At 55.1% G+C, this 21,693-nt stretch overlaps 1 protein-coding gene across 1 annotated transcript; it reads left to right on the forward strand.

Moving 5' to 3' along the window:
* The first annotated feature begins 6,424 nt into the window (after positions 1-6,424).
* On the forward strand, positions 6,425-20,510 carry IQCN (IQ motif containing N). Its single transcript, XM_030820411.1, is given in 4 exon segments — positions 6,425-6,437; positions 10,111-10,214; positions 10,216-13,236; positions 19,502-20,510. Coding segments are annotated over 4 exon segments (4,065 nt in total). The 3' UTR covers positions 20,429-20,510.
* Positions 20,511-21,693: the final 1,183 nt, after the last annotated feature.

Raw genomic sequence — 21,693 nt, forward strand, 5'->3', positions numbered from 1 at the left:
CCTACTAATTTTTATTTTTTTATTTTCATTTTTATTTTTTCTTTGAGATGGAGTCTCACTGTCGCCCAGGCTGGAGTGCAGTGGCGCCATCTCGGCTCATTGCAAGCTCCGCCTCCCGGGTTCACGCCATTCTCTTGCCTCAGCCTCCTGAGTAGCAGGGACTACAGGCGCCTGCCACCGTGCCCGGCTAATTTTTCTGTATTTTTAGTAGAGATGGGCTTTCACCGTGTTAGCCAGGATGATCTCCATCTCCTGACCTCATGATCTGCCCACCTCAGCCTCCCAAAGTGCTGGGATTACAGGTGTGAGCCACCACGCCCAGCCGCCCTACTAATTTTTAAATAATTTTTTTGTAGAGATGGGATCTATGTTGCCCAGGCTGGTTTTGAACTCCTGTGCTCAAGTGATCCTCCAACCTCAGTCTCCCAAAATGCTGAGACTATAGGTATTGAGCCACTGTACTCGGCCTCTATCTTCTTTTTTTTTTTTTTTGAGACAGGGTCTCACTCTGTCATTCAGGCTGGAGTGCAGTGGTGCAATCTCGGCTCACTGTAGCCTCCATCTCCTGGGTTCAAGCGACTCTCCTGCCTCAGCCACCAAAGTAGCTGGGATTACAGGCATTTGCCATCACCCCGGCTCATTTTTGTATTACTAGTAGAGATGGGGTTTTGCCATATTGGTCAGGCTGGTCTTGAACTCCTGGGCTCAAGCGATCTGCCCACCTTGGCCTCCCAAAGTGCTGGGATTATAGGTGTGAGCCATCGTGCCCAGCCTCCTCAGCATTTATTGACACCTAGTTGATGCATACTCCCTGGAGGCCAGCCCTCCAGTCTGATGGGGGAGTCAAGCAGGCATGAGCTGTGATGTGAAGGGCTTTTTCTAAATCACAGATCTGACTCCTTACTTGAAAACTTTCTGGAAAAAGTCCTGACTGCACCAGTCCCTGGGCTGGCCAGTGTCTCCTTTCAGGAGCCTCTCCTCCCAAATTCCCAGTATTCTGCCTTCCTGGCCTCAGGGCCTTTGCATGGCTGTAGCTGTAGTTCTGTGCCAGCTACTCTTCCCTCAGTCATCCAGCTGAGCGCCACCTCCCAGCCTCAGCCGCACAGTCCTCGGAAGCCTGTCCCCAGTAACCCTCAGGCTAGGCCAGCACCTTACTGGGCTCCTACAGCCTCCAATTGCCCTGAGAACTCCCAGTTTGTGTTTAGCTCATTGACAGCACAGAAGGGACCTGTTGTGATGAAACATCCAAAGGATGAGCTGGGCGCAGTTGCTCACGCCTGTAATCCCAGCACTTTGGGAGGCCGCAGCAGGTGGATCACTTGAGGTCAGGAGTTTGAGACCAGACTGGCCAACATGGTGAAATCCTATCTCTACTAAAACTACATAAATCAGCTGGGTGTCGTAGCATGCACCTGTAGTCCCAGCTACTCAGGAGGCTGAGGCACAAGAATCACTTGAACCCAGGGAGGTGGAGGTTGCAGTGAGCAGAGATCGTACCACTGCACTCCAGCCTGGGCAACAGAGCGAGACTCAATCTCAAAAAAACAAAGGATTTAAACCCCATCCAACTGCCATCTGCCATGTCCCTGATTTTGTCCAAAGTCACACCCACAGTATAGAGAAGTTTTTGGAGGGGGTGATCTCTGCAGAGGGAGGCCAGGCAGCTGTGCTCTTGTCCCGGCAACCCCCAGCGGCTCCCCAAGGAAGCCAGGCGGAGGCTTCTGGGCCAGGCTGGCTTTGGCTGGAGCCAGCTGCACTGAGTCCAAGGTGCGTGTCAGCCTCGGCCCAGCCAGCGGTGACTCATGCTGGGCCGCAGCCCAGCCCCAGGAGGTGACCCAGGACAGCGGCCTGACTTCCCCTTACAGTGCTGCGGCTCAGGGTCAGTGCCCACTTTTGCCGGGCCCTGTGGGGATCCCAAGAGACATCAAGTCTGGCCCTACCCCAAGGAGCCCACAGTCTCAGAGCCAGACCTAAGATATCGGTGAGAATCCTGACTGGCCCGTTGCACTCCCTTTTTGGTTCCTTCCCATCTAGCCATTTTACACCCCCAAATTCTTTGAGTTGTTTGTATCCCCAGACCTGGGGCAAATTCCAGAATATAGTAGGTACTCAGAAAATGCCCATGGGATGAAAGACTGAAGCTGCCTCTAGGTACATGGAGGGGGAGATTTGGGGTTCCCTCTGTGCTGAGAACCCTTTTTACTCAGGATGAGCCGTTGTAGGTAGCAACCACCATGACCTTTGGCCCTGCCCTGGATCCTGTTCCCCAACCTCTGGCTGTGACTTCTAGAATCCTCTCCCCCTAAGAGCTGGCAGGGATTGGCCAGAACTTGGCTTTGAGTCACAAAGCTGCTGCGGCACCAGGGCTCCAAGACTGGCCATTCAGACTGCTGGGTTCAGCTTCAGGGGCAGGTGAGTGGGGCTGGTGGCTTCGGGGGCGGGTGAGTAGGGCTGGTGGAGGGCTTGTTTTCGAGGGTTCGTGGGGGACCCTGTCGTTCTCCTCTGGCCCCCAGTGCCTTTAGAGCCCTTCTGGGCCTTCTGGGTGACTGCAAATGATGGGTCAGCTCCTTGGCCCCTCAGAGCAGGGGCTCTAGGGACCTCTAAAGCCTTGATGGTGGATTTGTTCACCTGTGATGGGGGACATCCTGGAGAGCCTGTTATGTCTCTTTATTATTATTATTTTAAATAAATAGAGACATGTTGCCCAGGTTGTTTTCAAACTCTTGGGCTCCAGTGATCCTCCCACCTTGGTCCCCCAAAGTGCTCGGATTACAGGCAGGAGCCACTGCGCCCAGCCGAGCCTGTTGTGTCTCTTGGGCAACCTGAGGATGGTGATCTTAACGTCTTGTGACAGATAGGGAAATTGAGGCTCAGAGGGGTTTACTCAAAATTACCGAGCCAGTCGCTCGGCTTCTGTGTCCAGGTGGCCCCTGTTCCTCCTTCTCATCCCTCACAATCCCGTTTCTTACCCCTTCTGGTTGAGTTCCTCTAAAGAGCTGCACCATTTGGTTGATGAAACCTCAGCCCCTGGAGTGGGCCCATTCAGCTCCCAAAGCTGCTGTCTCCCTGGTTCAAGCTATTCTCCTGCCTCAGGAGTTCGAGACCAGCCTGACCAATATGGTCAAACCCCATCTCTACTAAAAATTAAAAAATTAGGCCGGGTGAGGTGGCTCATGCCTGTAATCCCAGCACTTTGGGAAGCCGAGGTGGGCAGATCACCTGTGGTCAGGGGTTCAAGACCAGCCTGACCAACATGGAGAAACCCCGTTTCTACTAAAATACAAAATTAGCCAGGTGTGGTGGCACATGCCTGTAATCCTAGCTACTTGGGAGGCTGAGGCAGGAGAATCACTTGAACCCGGAGGCAGAGGTTGCAGTGAGCCAAGATGGTGCCATTGCACTCCAGCCTGGGCAACAAAAGCGAAACTCCATCTCAAAAATAATAATAATAATTAGGCCAGGCATGGTGATTCATGCTTGTAATCCCAGCACTTTGGGAGGCCAAGGCAGGCGAATCACCTGAGATCAGGAGTTTGAGACCAGCCTGGCCAACATGGTGAAACCCCGTCCCTCCAAAAACAAAACAAAACAAAAATTAGCTGGGTGTGGTGGTTCATACCTGTAATCCCAGCTACTCGGGAGGCTGAGGCAGGAGAATCACTTGAACCCAGGAGGCAGAGGTTGCAGTGAGCCAAGATGGTGCGTGCCACTGCACTCCAGCCTGGGTGACAGAGTGAGACTCTGTCTCAAAAATCATAAATAAATAAATAATAATAAAAGAACAGAGCCCCCACGGTGGCCCATACGCATTGAAGGCCGCCTGCCCCGACAACACTTAGGTTTCCAGTGCACATCCACAGCACCAACTGTTGATAACCTGTTCCCACATCTGCACCCTGGAGGGTGGGCCTTTTGCTTGTTCTGCATCTCCAGACCAGCTGTGGCTTGGCCGATCCAGCAATTATCTCCGTTACTTGTTAGGCGGGACCATACTTTCTCCAAGGAAGTCTGAATGCTCTCCAAATTTGCCCCTTTTTTGGGGATTCTCCCTCAGCCCTAAAGTACCACATAGAGTTTCCTTTTTTTTTTTTTTTTTTTTGAGACTGAGTTTCGCTCAGTCACCCAGGCTGGAGTGCAATAGTATGAGCCAGCTCACTGCAACCTTCACCTACCAGGTTCAAGAGATTCTCCCGCCTCAGCCTCCTAAGTAGCTGGGATTACAGGCACCTGCCGTCATGCCTGGCTAATTTTTGTATTTTTTTTTTTTTTTTTTTTTTTTTTTTGAGACGGAGTCTCGCTCTTTCACCCAGGCTAGAGTGCAGTGGCGCGATCTCGGCTCACTGCAGGCTCCGTCCCCCGGGGTTCACGCCATTCTCCTGCCTCAGCCTCCCACGTAGCTGGGACTACAGGCGCCCGCCACCACGCCCGGCTAATTTTTTGTATTTTTAGTAGAGATGGGGTTTCACCGTGTTAGCCAGGATGGTCTCGATCTCCTGACCTCGTGATCCGCCCGCCTCGGCCTCCCAAAGTGCTGGGATTACAGGCGTGAGCCACCGCGCCCAGCCAATTTTTGTATTTTTAATAGAGATGGAGTTTCATCATGTTGGCCAGGCTGGTCTTGAACTCCTGACCTCACGTGATCACCTGCTTCGGCCTCCCAAAGTACTGGGATTACAGGCGTGAGCCGCCGAGCCTGGTTTTTGTTTTTTGTTTTTTTTTGTTTTTTGAGACAGAGTCTCACTCTGTCACCCAGACTGGAGTGCAGTTGCATGATCTTGGTTCACTGCAATCTCCATCTCCTGGGTTCAAGTGATTCTCCTGCTTCAGCCTCCCAAGTAGCTGGGATTACAGGTGTATGCCACCGTGCCTGGCTAATTTTTGTATTTTTAGTAGAGACGGGGTTTCACCATGTTGGCCAGGCTGTTCTCGAACTCCTGACCTTGTGATCCACCTGCCTTGGCCTCCCAAAGTGCTGAGATTACAGGTGTGAGCCACCACGCCCAGCCTCCCCGGCTACCTTTTATCTTACACTTACTCTTTAATCACAATCTTTTTTTTTTTTTTTTTTTGAGACAGGGTCTCAGCCAGGCACCGTGGCTTACACTTGTCATCCCAGCTACTTGGGAGGCTGAGGCACAAGAATCGCTTGAACCTGGGAAGCAGAGGTTGCAGTGAGCCGAGATTGTGACACTGCACTCCAGCCTGGGCAAAAGGGTGGGACTCTGTTTTAAAAAAAAAAAAAAGAAGTAGGGTCTCATTCTGTTGCTCAGGCTCGAGTGCAGTGGTGCCATCGTAGCTTACTGCAGTCTCAACCTCCTGACCTCAAATGATCCTCTTGTCTCAGCCTCCCGAGTAGCTGGGACTACAGGCGCATGTCACCATGCCTGGCTAATTTTTATATTTTTAGTAGAGACGGGTTTTACCATGTTGCCCAGGCTGGTCTGGAACTCCTGGCCTCAAGTGACCCACCCACCTTGGCCTTCCAAATTGCTGGGGTTACAGACGTGAGCCACTGTGCCCGGCCTATTTTTTTTTTTTTTTTTTGAGACAGTTTTGCTCTTGTTGCCCCAGATGGAGTACAATGGCACGATCTCGGCTCACTGAAATCTCTGCCTCCCGGGTTCAAGATATTTTCCTGCCTCAGCCTCCTGAGTAGCTGGAATTACAGGCGTCGACCACCATGCCTGGCTAATTTCTTGTATTTTTAGTAGAGACAGGGTTTTACCATGTTGGCCAGGCTGCTGTCGAACTCCTGACCTCAGGTGACCCACTGTCCTCGGCCTCCCAGAGTGCTGGAATTACAGGCATGAGCTGCACCCAGCCAATTTTTTTTTTTTTTTTTTTTTTTTTTAAAGAGACAGTTCTTGCTTAGTTTCCCAGGCTGGTCTCAAACTCCTGTCCTCAAGTGATCCTCCTGTCTTGGCCTCCCAAAGTGCTGAGATTGCAGGCAAGAACCACTGTGCTCAGCCTGGACACCATTTCTGATGCCTGGATATCATGCCCTTGTATGATTAATTTAAGCCTGTCTCCATTGATAATTTTGATTTCTTCCAGCTTTTCCTCTGCTAAACAATACAGTGTTAAACATCCTTGAACATACTTTTGTATTCATTTGTAGCAGAACCTCTACTAATCACCGTTTTGGTTATTTCCAGTTGTTCTGTTTGATTTCTAGCCACAAAATAACACTGGAATAAATTTCCTCATCTTTGCAGGGTTTTTTTTTTTTTTTTTTTTTTTTTTTTTAGAATTTAAAAATTTTAGAATTTAGCGTTTTTGCTTTTAACGTTTCTTTTTGTGTTGGTCTTGAGCCAGCCCAGGGCAGTGTTGCTGCATATTGTGTGGATGAAAGGCTGAAGGCTGCCTCCTCTTGCAGGCCGGCTTCTGAGATTACACCTTCTTCTCCTGCTACTCCTCCAAATCTATGACCCTTCAAGGTAAGAAGATGGTACACGGGCAAGGGGTCTGGCTAGTCCAACCTGAAGAGAGGGGCTTCTGCCAAGCAAGTGTGCTGTGCTCCAGGCTGTGCATCAGGGTGGCTTGACAGTGTCCCAGCTCTCTCTGAATCCTAGTTACTTCTGAAAGCCACAGTCACCACTTTTTCTTCCTTCTTTCCATCCTTCCGTATGCCATTTACCTATCCATCCCCTAATCCACCCACTCACCCATCCACCCATCAGTCTACCTCCTGTTGGGTTATCTCTTCACCAGTCTCTCCAGCTCTCTTTAATTTCCCTCCCTCCCTCCCTCCCTCCCTTCCTTCCTTCTTTCTTTCCTTTTATTTGACACGGAGTTTCACTTTTGTTGCCCAGGCTGGAGTGTGATGGCGCAATCTTGGCTCACTGCAACCTCTGCCTCCCGGGTTCAAGCGATTCTCCTGCCTCAGCCTCCTGAGTAGCTGGGATTACAGGCATGCGCCGCCACACCTGGCTACTTTTTTGTATTTTTTGTAGAGGTGGGGTTTCGCCATGTTGGCCAGGCTGGTCTTGAAGCCCTGACCTCAGGTGATCCACCTGCCTCGGCCTTCCAAAGTGTTGGGATTACAGGCGTGAGCCACTGTGCCCGGCCTTCTTTAATTTCACATTTATTTATCTACTCATCTTACATCTATCTACCCACTCACTCATTCATTCATTCATCCTTCTATACATTTGTCCCTCCCCCTACCTATCCACCATCCATCATTCATCCATTCATCTATGTATCCATTCATCTTCCCACCCACCCATCATTCCATCTTTCCATCTACCCATCTACCTACCCATCTACCCATCCATCCATGCAAGCATCCGTCCATCCACTCATCCATCCACCCATTCATCTATTCATCCATCCACATAGTCCTCTGTCCCTGTATCCATTTATCAGTCAATCCATCCATCTATCCATCTGTCCATCTACCCATCCATCCACCTATATCTATTCACCAGTCCATTTACATATCTATCCACCCATCTGCCCATCCATCCATTCATCCAGCACCCCTGCATCCATCCATTCATCCACCCCTGCATCCATCCATTCATCTGTGTGTCCATCCATCCCTCCATCCAACTATCATTCCATCCAGCCAGCCATCCATGCACCCATTCACTCATCTGTCTATCTATCCAGCCACCTATTCCTCCCTTATCTATTTGTCCCTCCCTCCATCCATCTACTTACCTATTCTTCCCTCCTTCCCTCTATCCATTTATCCATCCACCCATCTATTCATCAATTGATTCGCCTATCCCTGCATCCATTCATCTGCCCATTCACTCATCTGCTCATCCATCCATCCATCCATCCATCCATACACCCACCCACCCACCCACCCACCATGTGTCCATTTTTCTGTTAATCTGCCTTTTTTTTTTTGGGGGGGACGGAGTCTCCCTCTGTCGCCCAGGCTAGAGTGCAGTGGCACGATCTCAGCCTCAGCCTCCTGGGTAGCTGGGACTACAGACACCTGCCACCATGCCTGGCTAATGTTTTGTATTTTTAGAAGAGACGGGGCAGGTCATGGTGCCGAGATTGTGCCACTGCACTCCAGCCTGGGAGACAGAGCAAGACTCCATCTCAAAAAAAAAAAGAGACGGGGTTTCACCATGTTAGCCAGGATGGTCTCGATCTCCTGACCTCGTGATCCGCCCACCTCGGCCTCCCAAAGTGCTGGGATTACAGTCGTGAGCCACTGTGCCCGGCCTTTTATTTTTTTGAGACAGAGTCCTGCTCTTGTTGCCCGGGCTAGAGTGTAATGCCACGATCTTGGCTCACTGCAACCTCTTCCTCCTGGGTTCAAGCGATTCTCCTGCCTCAGCCTCCCGAGTAGCTGGGGCTACAGGCAAATGCCACCATACCTGCCTCCTTTTTGTTTTGTTTTGTTTTTTTTTTTTGAGACAGAGTCTTGCTCTGTCACCCAGGCTGGAGTGAGGTGGCATGATCTCGGCTTACTGCAACCTCTGCCTACCAGATTCAAAAATCCTCCTGCCTCAGCCTCCTGAGTAGCTGGGATTACAGGCACGTGCCACCATGCCGAGCTAATTTTTGTATTTTTAGTACAGATAGGGTTTCACCATGTTGGCCAGGCTGGTCTCGAACTCCTGACCTTGTGATCCACTCACCTCGGCCTCCCAAAGTGCTGGGATTACAGACGTGAGCCACTGTGCCTGGCCTACTTTTCTGTATTTTTAGTAGAGACAGGGTTTCACCATGTTGGCCCGGCTGGCCTCGAACTCCTGACCCCAAGCAATCTGCCCACCTTGGCCTCCCAAAGTGCTGGAATGACAGACGTGAGCCACTGCGCCTGGCCAATTTGCCTTTAACACTTTATTCATCAACTTTATTTACCTATTCATACAAATCTTCGTCTGTCTTTCCAACCCATCTACCATTCACTCATCGACTGATTCATCCATTCAGTATCTAGTCCTGTATCTATCTGTCCATCCAACTTCCAATCCACTCACCATTTATCAGTCAAGATGCCCACCCACCCAATACCTACCCATTCACAGCTTGGAACCAAGCCCTATGACTGAGATGGGGACACAGAAATGACTCTGTCTTCTAGGATTCACAGTCAATGGGGAGAGGCAAATAATCTCCCCCACCACACTTCTCTCTCTTTCTTTTTCAAACACACACACACACACACACACACACACACCACACACAGAGACGAACAGGAAATTTCCAAAACATTATGATCAGTGCTAAATCCGGGGTACCTCCAAGATAAAGTTTGAAAAGCAGGCCAGGCGCGGTGGCTTACACCTGTAATCCCAGCACTTTGGGAGGCTGAGGCAGGTGGATCACCTGAGGTTGGGAGTTCGAGACCAGCCTGGCCAACATGATGGAACCCCCGTCTCTACTAAAAATACAGAAAGGTAGCCAGGCATGGTGGTGTGCACCTGTAATCCCAGCTACTCGGGAGGCTGAGGCAGGAGAATCGCTTGAACCCAGGAGGTGGACGTTGTGGTGAGCCAAGATCACAGCATTGCACTCCAGCCTCGGCAACAAGAGTGGAACTCTGTCTCAAAAAAAAAAAGAAAAAAAGAAAAGGGCCGGGCATGGCACGGTGGCTCACGCCTGTAATCCCAGCACTTTGGGAGGCCGAGGCGGGTGGATCACAAGGTCAGGAGATTGAGACCATCCTGGCTAACACGGTGAAACCCCGTCTCCACTAAAAATACAAAAAATTCTCCAGGCGTGGTGGCGGGTGCCTGTAGTCCCAGCTACTCGGAAAGGCTGAGGCGGGAGAATGGCGTGAGCCCGGGAGGCGGAGCTTGCAGTGAGCAGAGATTGCACCACTGCACTCCAGCCTGGGCGACAGAGCGACACTCCATCTCAAAAAAAAAAAAAAAAAAAAGAAAAGCAGGTAAGTGGTCGGGCATTCAGGTGTCATGCACTGTGTGCCAGGATGAAGTGGCCGTAGGATGATGAGAGGTGGATATAAGGATAGCAAAGGCCACTTGGGAGAGGGACGGATGGAAAAAGGGAGGCGGAAGATCGCAAGGTGCCAGTAACAAGAAGATCTGGGTCTGGGGGGCCAGTGTCCACCCCAGCCAGGAGACCTCTTGTCTGCACGACCTGCTATACCCTGACCACCCCCTGCCACCCCCACAGGCAGAGCTGACCTGTCCAGTAATCAAGGCAATGCAGCCGCCCACCCAGCTACAGTTCACGAACCAGTTGTCACCCAGTGGGCAGTGCATCCTCCAGCCCCCGCCCCCCCCTAGTCTCCCGGACAAAGTGGAGAAAGTGCCTTCACAGGCCCAGCACGAGGGCCGCAAGTCCAAGGAGCATCTTCCGCAACAGCCTGCCCAAGCCAAGACGGTGTCCCGCCACATCCCACGCCTCCGGGCTGTGGTCGAGAGCCAGGCCTTCAAGAACATCCTGGTAGACGAGATGGACATGATGCACGCCCGCGCAGCCACGCTCATCCAAGCCAACTGGAGGGGCTATCGGCTTCGGCAGAAGCTGATTTCCCAGATGATGGCGGCCAAGGCCATCCAGGAGGCCTGGCGGCGCTTCAACAAGAGACACATCCTTCACTCCAGCAAGTTGTTGGTAAAGAAAATGAGGGCGGAGGAGGGGGACATCCCTTATCACGCCCCGCAGCAGGTGCGCTTCCAGCATCCGGAAGAGAACCGCCTTCTGTCCCTGCCCATCATGGTGAACAAGGAGACCCAGTTCCCTTCCTGTGACAATCTGGTCCTCTGCAGACCCCAGTCGTCCCCTCTCCTGCAGCCCCCAGCAGCTCAGGGTACCCAAGAGCCCTGTGTGCAGGCTCCTCATGTTGCCAGAGTCCAGGGGGTGGCCTTCCTGCCACACCAGACGGTCACCATCAGATTTCCCTGCCCAGTGAGTCTGGATGCAAAATGCCAGCCATTCCTGCTGACCAGAACCATCAGAAGCACCTGCCTCGTCCACATAGAGGGTGACTCAGTGAAGACCAAACGTGTAACTGCCCAGACCAACAAAGCTGGGGCTCCGGGGACACCATTGTCCAGAAGGTATAACCAGGCAGTTACGGGGCCATCCAGAGCCCAAACCCGGGGCCCTGTGAAAGCAGAGACCCCCAAAGCCCCCTTCCAGATATGTCCAGGGCCCATGATTACCAAGACTCTACTCCAGACATATCCAGCGTCCACGACGACCACCATCCCACCCAAGACTAGCCCAGTTCCCAAAGTAACAACCAAGACCCCAGCCCAGATGTATCCGGGGCCCACAGTGATCAAAACTGCACCTCACACGTGCCCCGTGCCCACAATGACCAAGATCCAGGTGCACCCCACAGCCTCCAGAACTGGTACCCCACGGCAGACATGCCCTGCAACCATCACGGCAAAGAACCAACCTCAGGTTTCCCTTCTGGCCTCCATTATGAAGAGCCCGCCCCAGGTATGCCCAGGGTCTGCGATTGCAAAGAGCCCACCCCAGACGCACCCGGTCGCCACCCCAGCCAAAAATCCACTGCAAACATGTCTGGCAGCCACAATGTCCAAGACTTCATCCCAGATGAGCCCAGTTGGGGTGACCAAGCCCTCACCCCAGACTCGCCTGGCAGCCATGATAACCAAGACCCCAGCCCAGTTACGCTCGGTGGCCACCATCTTCAAGACCCTGTATCTGGCCTCTCCAACAGTGGCAAATGTCAAGGCTCCACCCCAAGCGGCGGTAGCAGCCAGAACTCCCAACACCCCAGGCTCCATCCATGAGAACCCACCCAAGGCCAAGGCCACCATGAATGTGAAGCAGGCTGCAGAGGCGGTGAAAGCCTCATTCCCCTCGTATTTGGCTGAGGGGAAGATCAGGTGCCTGGCCCAACCACATCTGGGAACTGGGGTCCCCAGGGCTCCAGCTAAGCTTCCTTTGGAAGCCGAGAAAATCAAGACTGGCCCCCAGAAACAGGTGAAAACAGACATGGCATTTAAGACCAGGGTGGCAGTGGAAATGGCTGGGGCTCCATCCTGGACAAAAGTTGCTGAGGAAGGGGACAAGCCACCTCACGTGTATGTGCCTGTAGACATGGCTGTCACCCTGCCCCGGGGACAGCCGGCTGCCCCACTGACCAATGCCTCATCCCAGAGACATCCACCCTGCCTGTCCCAGAGACCACTGGCCGCCCTGCTGACCAAGGCCTCATCTGAGGGACATCTGCCCACTGAGCTGAGCAAGACCCCATCCCTGGCCCATCTGGTCACCTGTCTGAGCAAGATGCATTCCCAGGCACATCCGGCCACAGGTGCCATGAAGGTCCAATCCCAAGCGCCTCTGGCCACCTGTCTGACCAAGACGCAGTCCCAGGGGCAGCCGATCACAGACATAACCAAGTGCCACATCCCAGCACACCAGGCTGCTGATCTCAGCAGCAACACCCACTCCCAGGTGCTCCTAACAGGGTCCAAGGTGTCCAACCACGCCTGCCAGTACCTTGGTGGCCTCAGCGCCCCACACTGGGCCAAGCCAGAGGACAGACAGACCCAGCCACAGCCCCACAGACACGTGCCGGGGAAGACCACTCAGGGGGGACCATGCCCGGCAGCCTGTGAGGTCCAGGGTATGCTGGTGCCGCTGATGGCACCCACCGGACATTCCACATGCAATGTTGAGTCCTGGGGAGACAGCGGAGCCACACGTGCCCAGCCATCAATGCCCGGCCAGGCGGTGCCCTGCCAGGAGGACACGGTAGGCTCCCTGCTGGCCTCCTTGTGTGCTGAAGTAGCTGATGTGCTGGCATCCCAGGAGGATCTCCGCACTCTGTTGGCCAAAGCCCTCTCCCAGGGAGAAGTCCGGGCAGCTCTGAACCAGGGCCTGTCCAAGGAGGTCCTGGATGCCACTGTCACCAAATCCCTGCCCCAGAGCACGCTGAGCATGGCGCTGGTGAAGGCGCTGTCCTGGAGTGAGCTGTGCCTGACCCTGTCCCGAGCCCTGTCCCGGGGTGAGCTGCGGGCGGAACTCACCAAGGTCATGCAGGGTAAATTGGCCGAGGTGCTTAGCAAGGCTTTGACGGAGGAGTGGGCGGCTCTGAGCCAGGCCCTGTGTCAGGGTGAGCTGGGTGTTCTCCTGAGCCAGTCTTGGTGTCGGGTGGCCCTGAGGACTGGAACCATCCTCCCCAAGGCCACCTTGAAATCAACAGGAAGCAGGGTGACTAAGATGCCGGCCCCGGCAGAGGTGGCCTGCAGGAGGAGTCTGTTGGCCCCGTGGGGGCCCTCCCTGGGCCCTGTGAGACCACAGACCAGCAAGGTCAGGGATTCCCAGGTTGGGATCTGGGGTTGCTTCACCATGGGCCAACCTGCCGGGCCCTTGGAGGAGGTGGGGGATGGGGCCATCTTGTGGGGATCACCCTGCTTACCTGTGGTCACTGTGGGAGCCTCTGTGATGGGTAGCGTCATCACCAGCATTCACCAGGGCCCCCTGATCACTGGCCTGTATCCCAGGCTGTCCCGGGAGATGGAGTCCAGCAGGGACTTCTCCTCAAACCTGGATTTGAGCCCCAAGTTCCAAAAGGAAAAAACACGCCTGACCCTAGAGCCTGGCGCATTGGCATCAGGTTTTAACCCCGAGGGGAGTGGGGAGGGCCCCAGGTTGCTCAAGCCGTCCCATTTGCAGCCACCGCCTGGTCTGTGGTAGCTTCTTATTGCCAATTATGTGGGCCCAAGCATGAGCCAGCCCTCCGTGACCTATGGCACGGCCCCGAGCTGCCACAGGCCACATGTGGTCAGCAGGGTGGCCTCTCGTCCATCAACCAGGGATGGCAGGTGGCCTCGGGTGGGCTTCCATACAGCGTGGGTCGTGGGAGGGCTGCCCGTGTTCACCAGCCTTACCCCGCCTGTGGGGGCCCGACTTGGTGTCAGTCCTCAGGGGTTAGCAGGGCACATCCTGGTCTCTACCAACCCTCAGTGGCAGGCAGCCTGCCAGCAGCAGGCATCCAGGGCTTCCAAGGAGAGCCTGAGGAGGAGGTATCGGCCCCCAAATTGCAAACAGGCCTCCCCAGGTACTAGGGAGGTGATGGACAAGGGGGCCCCAAGTCCCTTGCAGGTCACCATGGTGACCAAAACTCAGGCATCCAAGACTCGTGGTCTGTTTCAGGCTTCCCCCGGCAGTGCATTGGCTCAAGTTCGTCCCAAGACATCTGTCTGTGGACAGGGGAGGAATTGAACACAGGATTCTGTGTCTGCCCTGCTGTGCCCCCAGAAGCTAGCAACAGACCACCAGCCAGCCATCCTCAGTGAGCCAGTAGGTGGTTTGCCACAGGATCGAGACAGTGACCTGGCCAGGAGCTTCTTCCAGGGCTTTGTAACCTACAGTCAGGAGAGCAATTCCGGAAACTCTCTGCAAAGCTCTAGTTCCCTCAGCCTTTCTGCTGTGTCTGTGGCCAGCCTGCCTGCTGTCAACAAGATAGATGAGTCATGGGAAGGCAATTTAGAAGGGGACCTTGCGGTGAAGTCCCTTTTTCCTCCGGAGTCCATGAGGACACTCCAGAGGTTTAAGGATACGCAAGAGACTGAAACTGGCTATAGGTACATGTCTCTACACTTCCCCTACCGGCCCACTCCAGCCTCGGAGAAAGTGCCCATTTTCCAACACAGCTCAGTGTCTAACTGCTTGACCTTGCGTGTTCACTGGGGCTCAGAGGCTGAGATCCACAAGTTCTCTTTAGGCAAGAGCTCTGTGAATCTGATTGAGGTGTCCCAGGCAACCGTCAAGACAGAGCTGAGGAGGACTCTGTCTTTAGGTACTGTAGTCTCCACTGCATATAAGCCACCATCTGTGGCCAAGAGCTTGGCCCCAATTGTGTCCCAGGCTACACTGGCCAGTAGGGTAGCCCCAAACCTAGGCCAGGCATCAGGGTTCAGTAGGCTGGCCCCAAGCCTATCCCAGCATATAGCATCCAGTAAGGTGTCCCCAAGGCTAACCTGCCCATCTATGGGTAGTTGGGTGACTCCAAAGCTACCACACTCCTCTGTGCCTAATAGAGTGACACCAAGACCAGCACAGCCATCTGTGGTGACTAGGAGGTCCCTAAGCCAAGGACACCCATCAAGGACCTTTGGAGTGGCCTCAGGCCAAGGTCACCAATTAATGGCTAACTGGGGTCCCAAAACCTAGCCCAGCCATCTATGGACAGTGGGGAGCCCTCAAGCCTAGCCCAGCCATCTCAGGCCCCTGGGGTAACCTCAAACCTGGCCCAGCCATCTCAAGCCTTTGGGGTGTCTCCAAGTCCAGCCTACCCATCTCAGGCCACTGGGGAGTACCCAACCCTGGCCCAGTCATTTCAGCCCACTGAGGTCTCCCCAAATCCAACGTACCCATCTCAGGCCACTGGGGAGTACCCAACCCTGGCCCAGTCATTTCAGCCCACTGAGGTCTCCCCAAATCCAACGTACCCATCTCAGGCCACTGGGGAGTACCCAACCCTGGCCCAGCCATTTCAGCCCACTGAGGTATCCCCAAGCCCAGCCAACCCATATCAGCCCACTGAGGTGTCCCCAAACCCAGGCTACCTATGGCCATTGAGATGTCCCCAAGCCCAGGATACCCATCTGTGGCCACTGAGGTGTCCCCAAGCCCAACCTACCCATCTCAGCCCACTGAGGTGTCCCCAAGCTCAGGCTATCTGTGGCCACTGAGGTGTCCCCAAGCCCAGACTACTCATCTCAGCCCACTGAGGTGTCCCCAAGCTCAGGCTACCTATCTGTGGCCACTGAGGTGTCCCCAAGCCCAGACTACTCATCTCAGCCCACTGAGATGTTCCCAAGCTCAGGCTACCTATCTATGGCCACTGAGGTGTTCCCAAGCCCGGGCTACCCATTTCAGCCCACTGAGGTGTCCCCAAGCCCAGACTACCCATGTGTGGCCACTGGGGAGTCCCCAAGCCTGGCCCAGCCATCTCAGCCCACTGAGATGTCCCCAAGCTCAGCCTACCCATCTGTGGTCACTGGGGAGTCCCCAAGCCTGGCCCAGTCATATCAGTGCACTGAGGTGTCCCCAAGCCCAGCCTACCCATTTATGGCCACTGATGGAAGCCCGGGCTACCCATCTGTGGTCACTGGCGAGTCCCCAAGCCCAGCCTACCCATCTCAGCCCACTGAGATGTCCCCAAGCCCAGCCTACCCATCTCAGCCTACTGGGGAGTCTCCAAGCCTGACCCAGCCATCTCCCACCATCAGAGTGTCCCCAAGCCTAGCCATGCCATCCCAGACCATTGGGTTGTCCCCAAGATTAGCCCAGCCATCTCAGACCATTGGAGTGTCCCCAAGCCTAGCTCACCCATCTATGGCCATTCGGGAGTCTCCAAGCCTGGCCCAGCCTCCTCAGGCCACTGGGGAATCCCCAAGCTTGACCTGGCCATCGCAGGCCACTGGGGTGTCCCCAAGTGTAGCCCACCAATCTGTGGCCAGTAGGGTTTCCTCAAGCCTAGCCCAGCCATCTCAAGCCGGTGGGGTGTCCCCTAGACGAGATTACCCACCAATGGCCTCCAGGGTGTCCCCAAGCCAAGCTCACGCATCTATAAGCAGCAGGATGTCCCCTAGCCGAGCTCATGCATCTATGACCTGTAGGGTGTCTCCAAGCCAAGTTCATCGATCTATGCCCAGTGAGGTGTCCCCAAGCCTTGCCCAGCTATCTCAAGCCACTGCAATGCCCTTAAGACCAGCCCATCAGCCTATGGCCTGTGGTGTATCCCCAAGCCTAGCCCAGCCGTCTCAAGCCACAGGGGCGTCTTCAAGCCCAGCCCACCGACCTATGACCTGTGTGGTGTCCTTAAGCCCAGCCCAGCCATCTCAAGCCATTGGTGTGTCTCCAAGCCTAGCCCACCCATCAGGACCCCATGGGTTGTCTCCAAGCCTACCTCATCCATATGTGGCCAGTGGGGTGGGCCCCAGCCTAGCCCACCCATCTCAGACCACTGCAGTATCCCCAAGGCAAGCCCAACCATCTGTGGCCTCCAGCCCAGGCAAGACATATTCATCCTGTACCCTAGCCTCCAGCCTAGCCGAGCCAGCCATATCCCCCAGCCTATTCCCACCATCTGTGGCCCACAAGGAAGCCCTAAGCCTGGCTCAGTAACCCCCGGACACTGGGTTGGCCCCAAGCAGATCCCAGCCATCTGTGGTCAGTGGTACGTGTCATGGCCCCAGTGAGGCATGCTGGGGCTCTAGGCTGGATTCACATCTGCAGTGTTCAAGGGGGGATTCAGTAGCCCCATGTCTGTGTCACCCATCAGCGTTTGTTTCAGTTAGCCTGGTGGACCATATCCCTCTGTGGCTGGAAGTGTGGACCGGGGTCAGAACCAGCCATCCCTGGGTACTGGGGTGAACCTATGTGAAGAACCTCTGATGGTTAGTGAGATGGTATCCAGCCTCCCGGACTTCAAGTTCAACGACGTGTCCCTTGGGTTCCATCATCCACCCAGGGTTGGTGGGAAGCATGTGTGTCCACCCTCTGTGGTTAGTGTTTCAACACCAAATCTCTCTCATGCTGATGAGGAGGCCTGTTGTGTAGGCCAGCGAATCACGCCTGTGTTCAGGGGTGTGGCTACAAGCCATCCCCAGGAGCCCTTGGCTGATGCTATGTTCCTCAGTGGGTCTCAGGGGACCACATCTCCTGGCCTAGCTGGGAGTCTCCCTTGGAGAACCATTGCAACTGGCATGGGCCAAAGTCAATGTCAGGTGGCCCACGGCGTGGCTTCCCTTGCATCCCAGGTCTTAGAGGCAGGTGGCCCTTTGACGCAACCCTCTGGAACCACAGGGATGGCCCTCAGCCCCTCTCTGGCTTCAGCGCCCAACAGACTGGCCGTGACTCAGTCTAATCTTTCCCTGAACAGCGTGGGCCCCAGCAGCTCCCAGATCGGTGTGGTTATTCCAAAAAACATAGACCGCTGGCACCCTTCTGAGGCACCCATGGTCCCACCCAGTTACCAGCAGAGAGATATGATTCCGCAGGACTCTCTGAAAAGCAGGGCTGGTCGTGGTGCGCCAGGGGGTTTTGTAGCCTGTAGGATGAGCATGGGCGCAGTCCCAGGCACTCTGCCTGGTGGCATAACCTCCAGCCGTCCCCCGGGGTCCACCATCCGAGGCATGGGTCAGAGCCTTCCCACAGGCTCTGTGTCCAGTTGGGTGGCTCCCAGTCTGATGGCAGACAGAAAGAAGCCAAGTCTATCTGTAAGACCCTCCGCTAGCTTAGCTGCTCCAAACTTGCTCCCAGGTTCGGGAGTGAGTGGGGTGAGCCCAGTTGCCCCCCCTGGTTCTGTGCCAATGATTGGGGCCCCTAGTGTGGCTCAGAGCTGCTCCAAGGGGTCCACGGTGATTCACATCACTGCCCCTCCTTACCTCAAAGCCCTGGCTGGGGAGAGGTCTATAGCCCCCTTGCAGATTGCCCCACACCACCAGCCTGGCTCCAGGTCACTCCTCAGCCCCGGCAGCTAGTGGCACAGTGAGGAGTCTACAGCCAGTGCCTACGGTTCTATCAAGAGCCTTAAAATTGAGCTAAGATGCTGGGATAATGCCATCTGGGGCCACAGGGGACCAAGCTGAGCTAGGAGAATTGGATGAGGCTGTGTCCCAAGTGTCAGGATCAAGTGGATCCAGTGACCTAATCAGCAAAGCCAGGGTCATTGGCGCAACCCCGTGGATGTACCCCAGTCCTCTGGGAGCTGATGGGGGCCATGATCATAGGTCCCTGTCTGAGAAAGGGACTCTTCCCCAAGGCCAAACACCATTGTTCAGGGAGGTGGCTCCCAGCCGTGCTAGTGGCATGGTCCCTGTCCCTTTCCAGGCCCTGGGTTTAGCCACTAAGACCCCCTCAGTTTATCAACAGGGGTCTGTCGTTCACGTCATACCCCAAAACCACTCTCAGGGTACAGTGGCTTCTAATGTAGTCTCAGGATCACCCCAGCTGGCCTGTGGCAGTTCTGAGGCTTTCAGATTGCTTTCAGTGTCTGTGGGCAGGATGGGGAAGTCTAGTCTTCCTCAGAGGTCAGGGACTGCCAGCATAGTCTCCCATGTGCCACCATATTCGTCCTCGGCTAGAAGGGCATCGTCCAGTCCCTTCCAGACAGAAGTTGTCCCCAATCCATTCCAGAAAACAGTGTCTGGAAACCTGGCTCAGAGCAGCTGCAGGGACTCCATGGGCCCTAAAAATTCCTACAGATCCGTGCATGGTAGGATTGTTCCAGAACTGCTAGAAAGTTCTGTGGCCAGGGTTAGGCCCTTCCAGTATGTGCAAAGACAACCATCCCAGGCCTCAGCTCGAGGTGGTGCAAACTCCACCCATAGGCCCTCTGCAGAGGTAAGGCCCGTCATCCGCACTGGGGAGATGACACACTCCTCGGGCATTCCTCTGCTGGCCCTGGGAGTTCGGAGGGCGTCTCTAGGCTACGAGTCTTCCCTGAGTGGTTCCCTGCCGCCCCTTTTTTAACCAGGAGTCACCGTGGGGATCGCAGGACTCCTATAGCCCCCAGAATCCTGCCCTTAGTCACAAGGCATCCCTGAACTCCACTATACTCCAGGGCCCCGCAGACGCTGGTGTGGCTAGTGGCCAATCGTGGAACCACGCGTGGGAGCCAGCCAGGTGTGCTGCGTCCTGGGACACCCGGCGCAACAAGGCGGTGGTGCATCCCAGGCAGTCCAGGGAGCCGATGGTGTCCATGCAGGCTGCAGAGGAGATCCGCATCCTCGCAGTGATCACTATCCAGGCGGGCGTCCGTGGCTACCTGGCGCGTTGCAGGATCCGGATGTGGCACCAGGGGGCCACGGTCATCCAAGCTGCTTGGCGCGGCTACCGTGTGCGGTGGAACCTGGCACACCTCTGCAGAGCCACCACGATCATCCAGGCTGCCTGGCGCAGCTACAGCACCCGCCGGGACCAAGCCCGGCACCGGCAGATGCTCCACTCCGTCACGTGGGTGGAGCTGGGCGGCCGGGCCAGGGTCATGTCTGACCGAAGCTGGTTCCAGGATGGCAGAGCCAGGACAGTATCTGACCATCGCTGCTTCCAGTCCTGCCAGGCACATGCTTGCAGCGTCTGCCACTCCCTGAGCTCCAGGATCGGGAGCCCGCCCAGCGTGGTGATGCTAGTGGGCTCCAGCTCTCGCACCTGTCATACCTGTGGACGCACCCAGCCCACCCGCGTGGTGCAGGGCATGGGCCGGGGCGCTGGGGGCCCCGGGGCAGTGTCTTGGGCCTCCACCTACCAGCGGGCTGCCCCGAGTCCCAGGCAGCCGCATCGCCAGGACAAAGCAGCCACAGCCATCCAGTCCGCCTGGAGGGGCTTTAAGATCCGCCAGCAGATGAGGCAGCAGCAAATGGCAGCGAAGATGGTTCAAGCCATCTGGAGAGGCCACCATACCCGGAGCTGTCTGAAGAACACAGAGGCGCTCTTGGGACCAGCAGACCCCTGGGCCAGCTCACGGCACACGCATTGGCCCGGCATCTAGGACCCTGGCTCCCTATAGTGGGGACTTCTTGGGAGGCACTCATGGCTCTCGGGGTCTAATGAATCAAGTCCTCCAGAGCCTAGATCTTGGGTGATGTGTTCTGGGTTAATGGAAGTGGCTTGGGTATAGTGGGGGAATCGAACATCCCAGAGGGAAGAGAACTCTGAAGTTTCCAATCATGCAGTATGCATCTGGGGTCTGTGGCCAGCATGGGGACCTCAAGTCTTTCCTGGAGGTCAGGTGCCACCAATGTGTTCTCAGCTGTGCCCCTGCCATATCCATGTACAGGTAGTGGGGTGGTGTCCAGCCCATCCCAGATGGAAACTGTCCCCAGTGCACTCTAGAAATGTGTCTGGGACCCGGCCCAGAGCACTCACCTCAAGTCCCTCACCCCTAAAAAATCCTACAGGATGGCTGGATGCGGTGGCTCATGCCTGTAATCCCAGCACTTTGGGAAACCAAGACGGGTGGGTCACCTGAGGTCAGGAGTTAGAGCTATCAGCCTGGCCAACATGGTAAAACCCCATCTGTACTAAAAAAAAATACAACAACAAAAAAAGGCCAGCCACAGTGGCTCACACCTGTAATCCCAGCACTTTGGGAGGCCGAGGCAGGCGGATCACCTAAGGTCAGAAGTTCGAGACCAGCCCGACCAACATGCAGAAACCCCATCTCTACTAAAAACACAAAATTAGCTGGCCGTGGTGGCACATGCCTGTAATCCCAGCTACTCAGGAGGCTGAGGCAGGGGAATCGCTTGGACCCGGGAGGCGCAGGTTGTGGTGAGCCAAGATTGTGCCATTGCACTCCAGCCTGGGCAACAAGAGCTAAACTCAGTCTCAAAAAAAAAAAAAAAATTAGCCCGGCATGGTGGTACACGCCTGTAATCACAGCTACTTGGGAGGCTGAGACGAGAGGTTGCTTGTATCTGGGAGTTCGAGAATGCAGTGAGCTGTGATTGTGCCACTGCGCTCCAGCCTGGGCGACAGAGTGAGATCCTGTCTCTTAGAAAAAAAAAAGGGCTGGGCATGGTGGCTCATGCCTGTAATCCCAGCAGTTTGGGAGGCCGAGGCGGGTGGATCACTTGACGTCAGGAGTTCGAGACCAGCCTGGCCAACATGGTGAAACCCTGTCTCTACTAAAAAATACAAAAATTAGCCGGGCCTGGTAGCAGGCACCAGCTACTCAGGAGGCTGAGGCAGAAGAATTACTTGAACCCGGGAGGCAGAGGTTGCAGTGAGCCGAGATTGCATCACTGCACTCCA

This window comes from Nomascus leucogenys, chromosome 10 (assembly GCF_006542625.1).
Source record: "Nomascus leucogenys isolate Asia chromosome 10, Asia_NLE_v1, whole genome shotgun sequence".
NCBI classification, from domain to species: Eukaryota; Metazoa; Chordata; class Mammalia; order Primates; family Hylobatidae; genus Nomascus; species Nomascus leucogenys.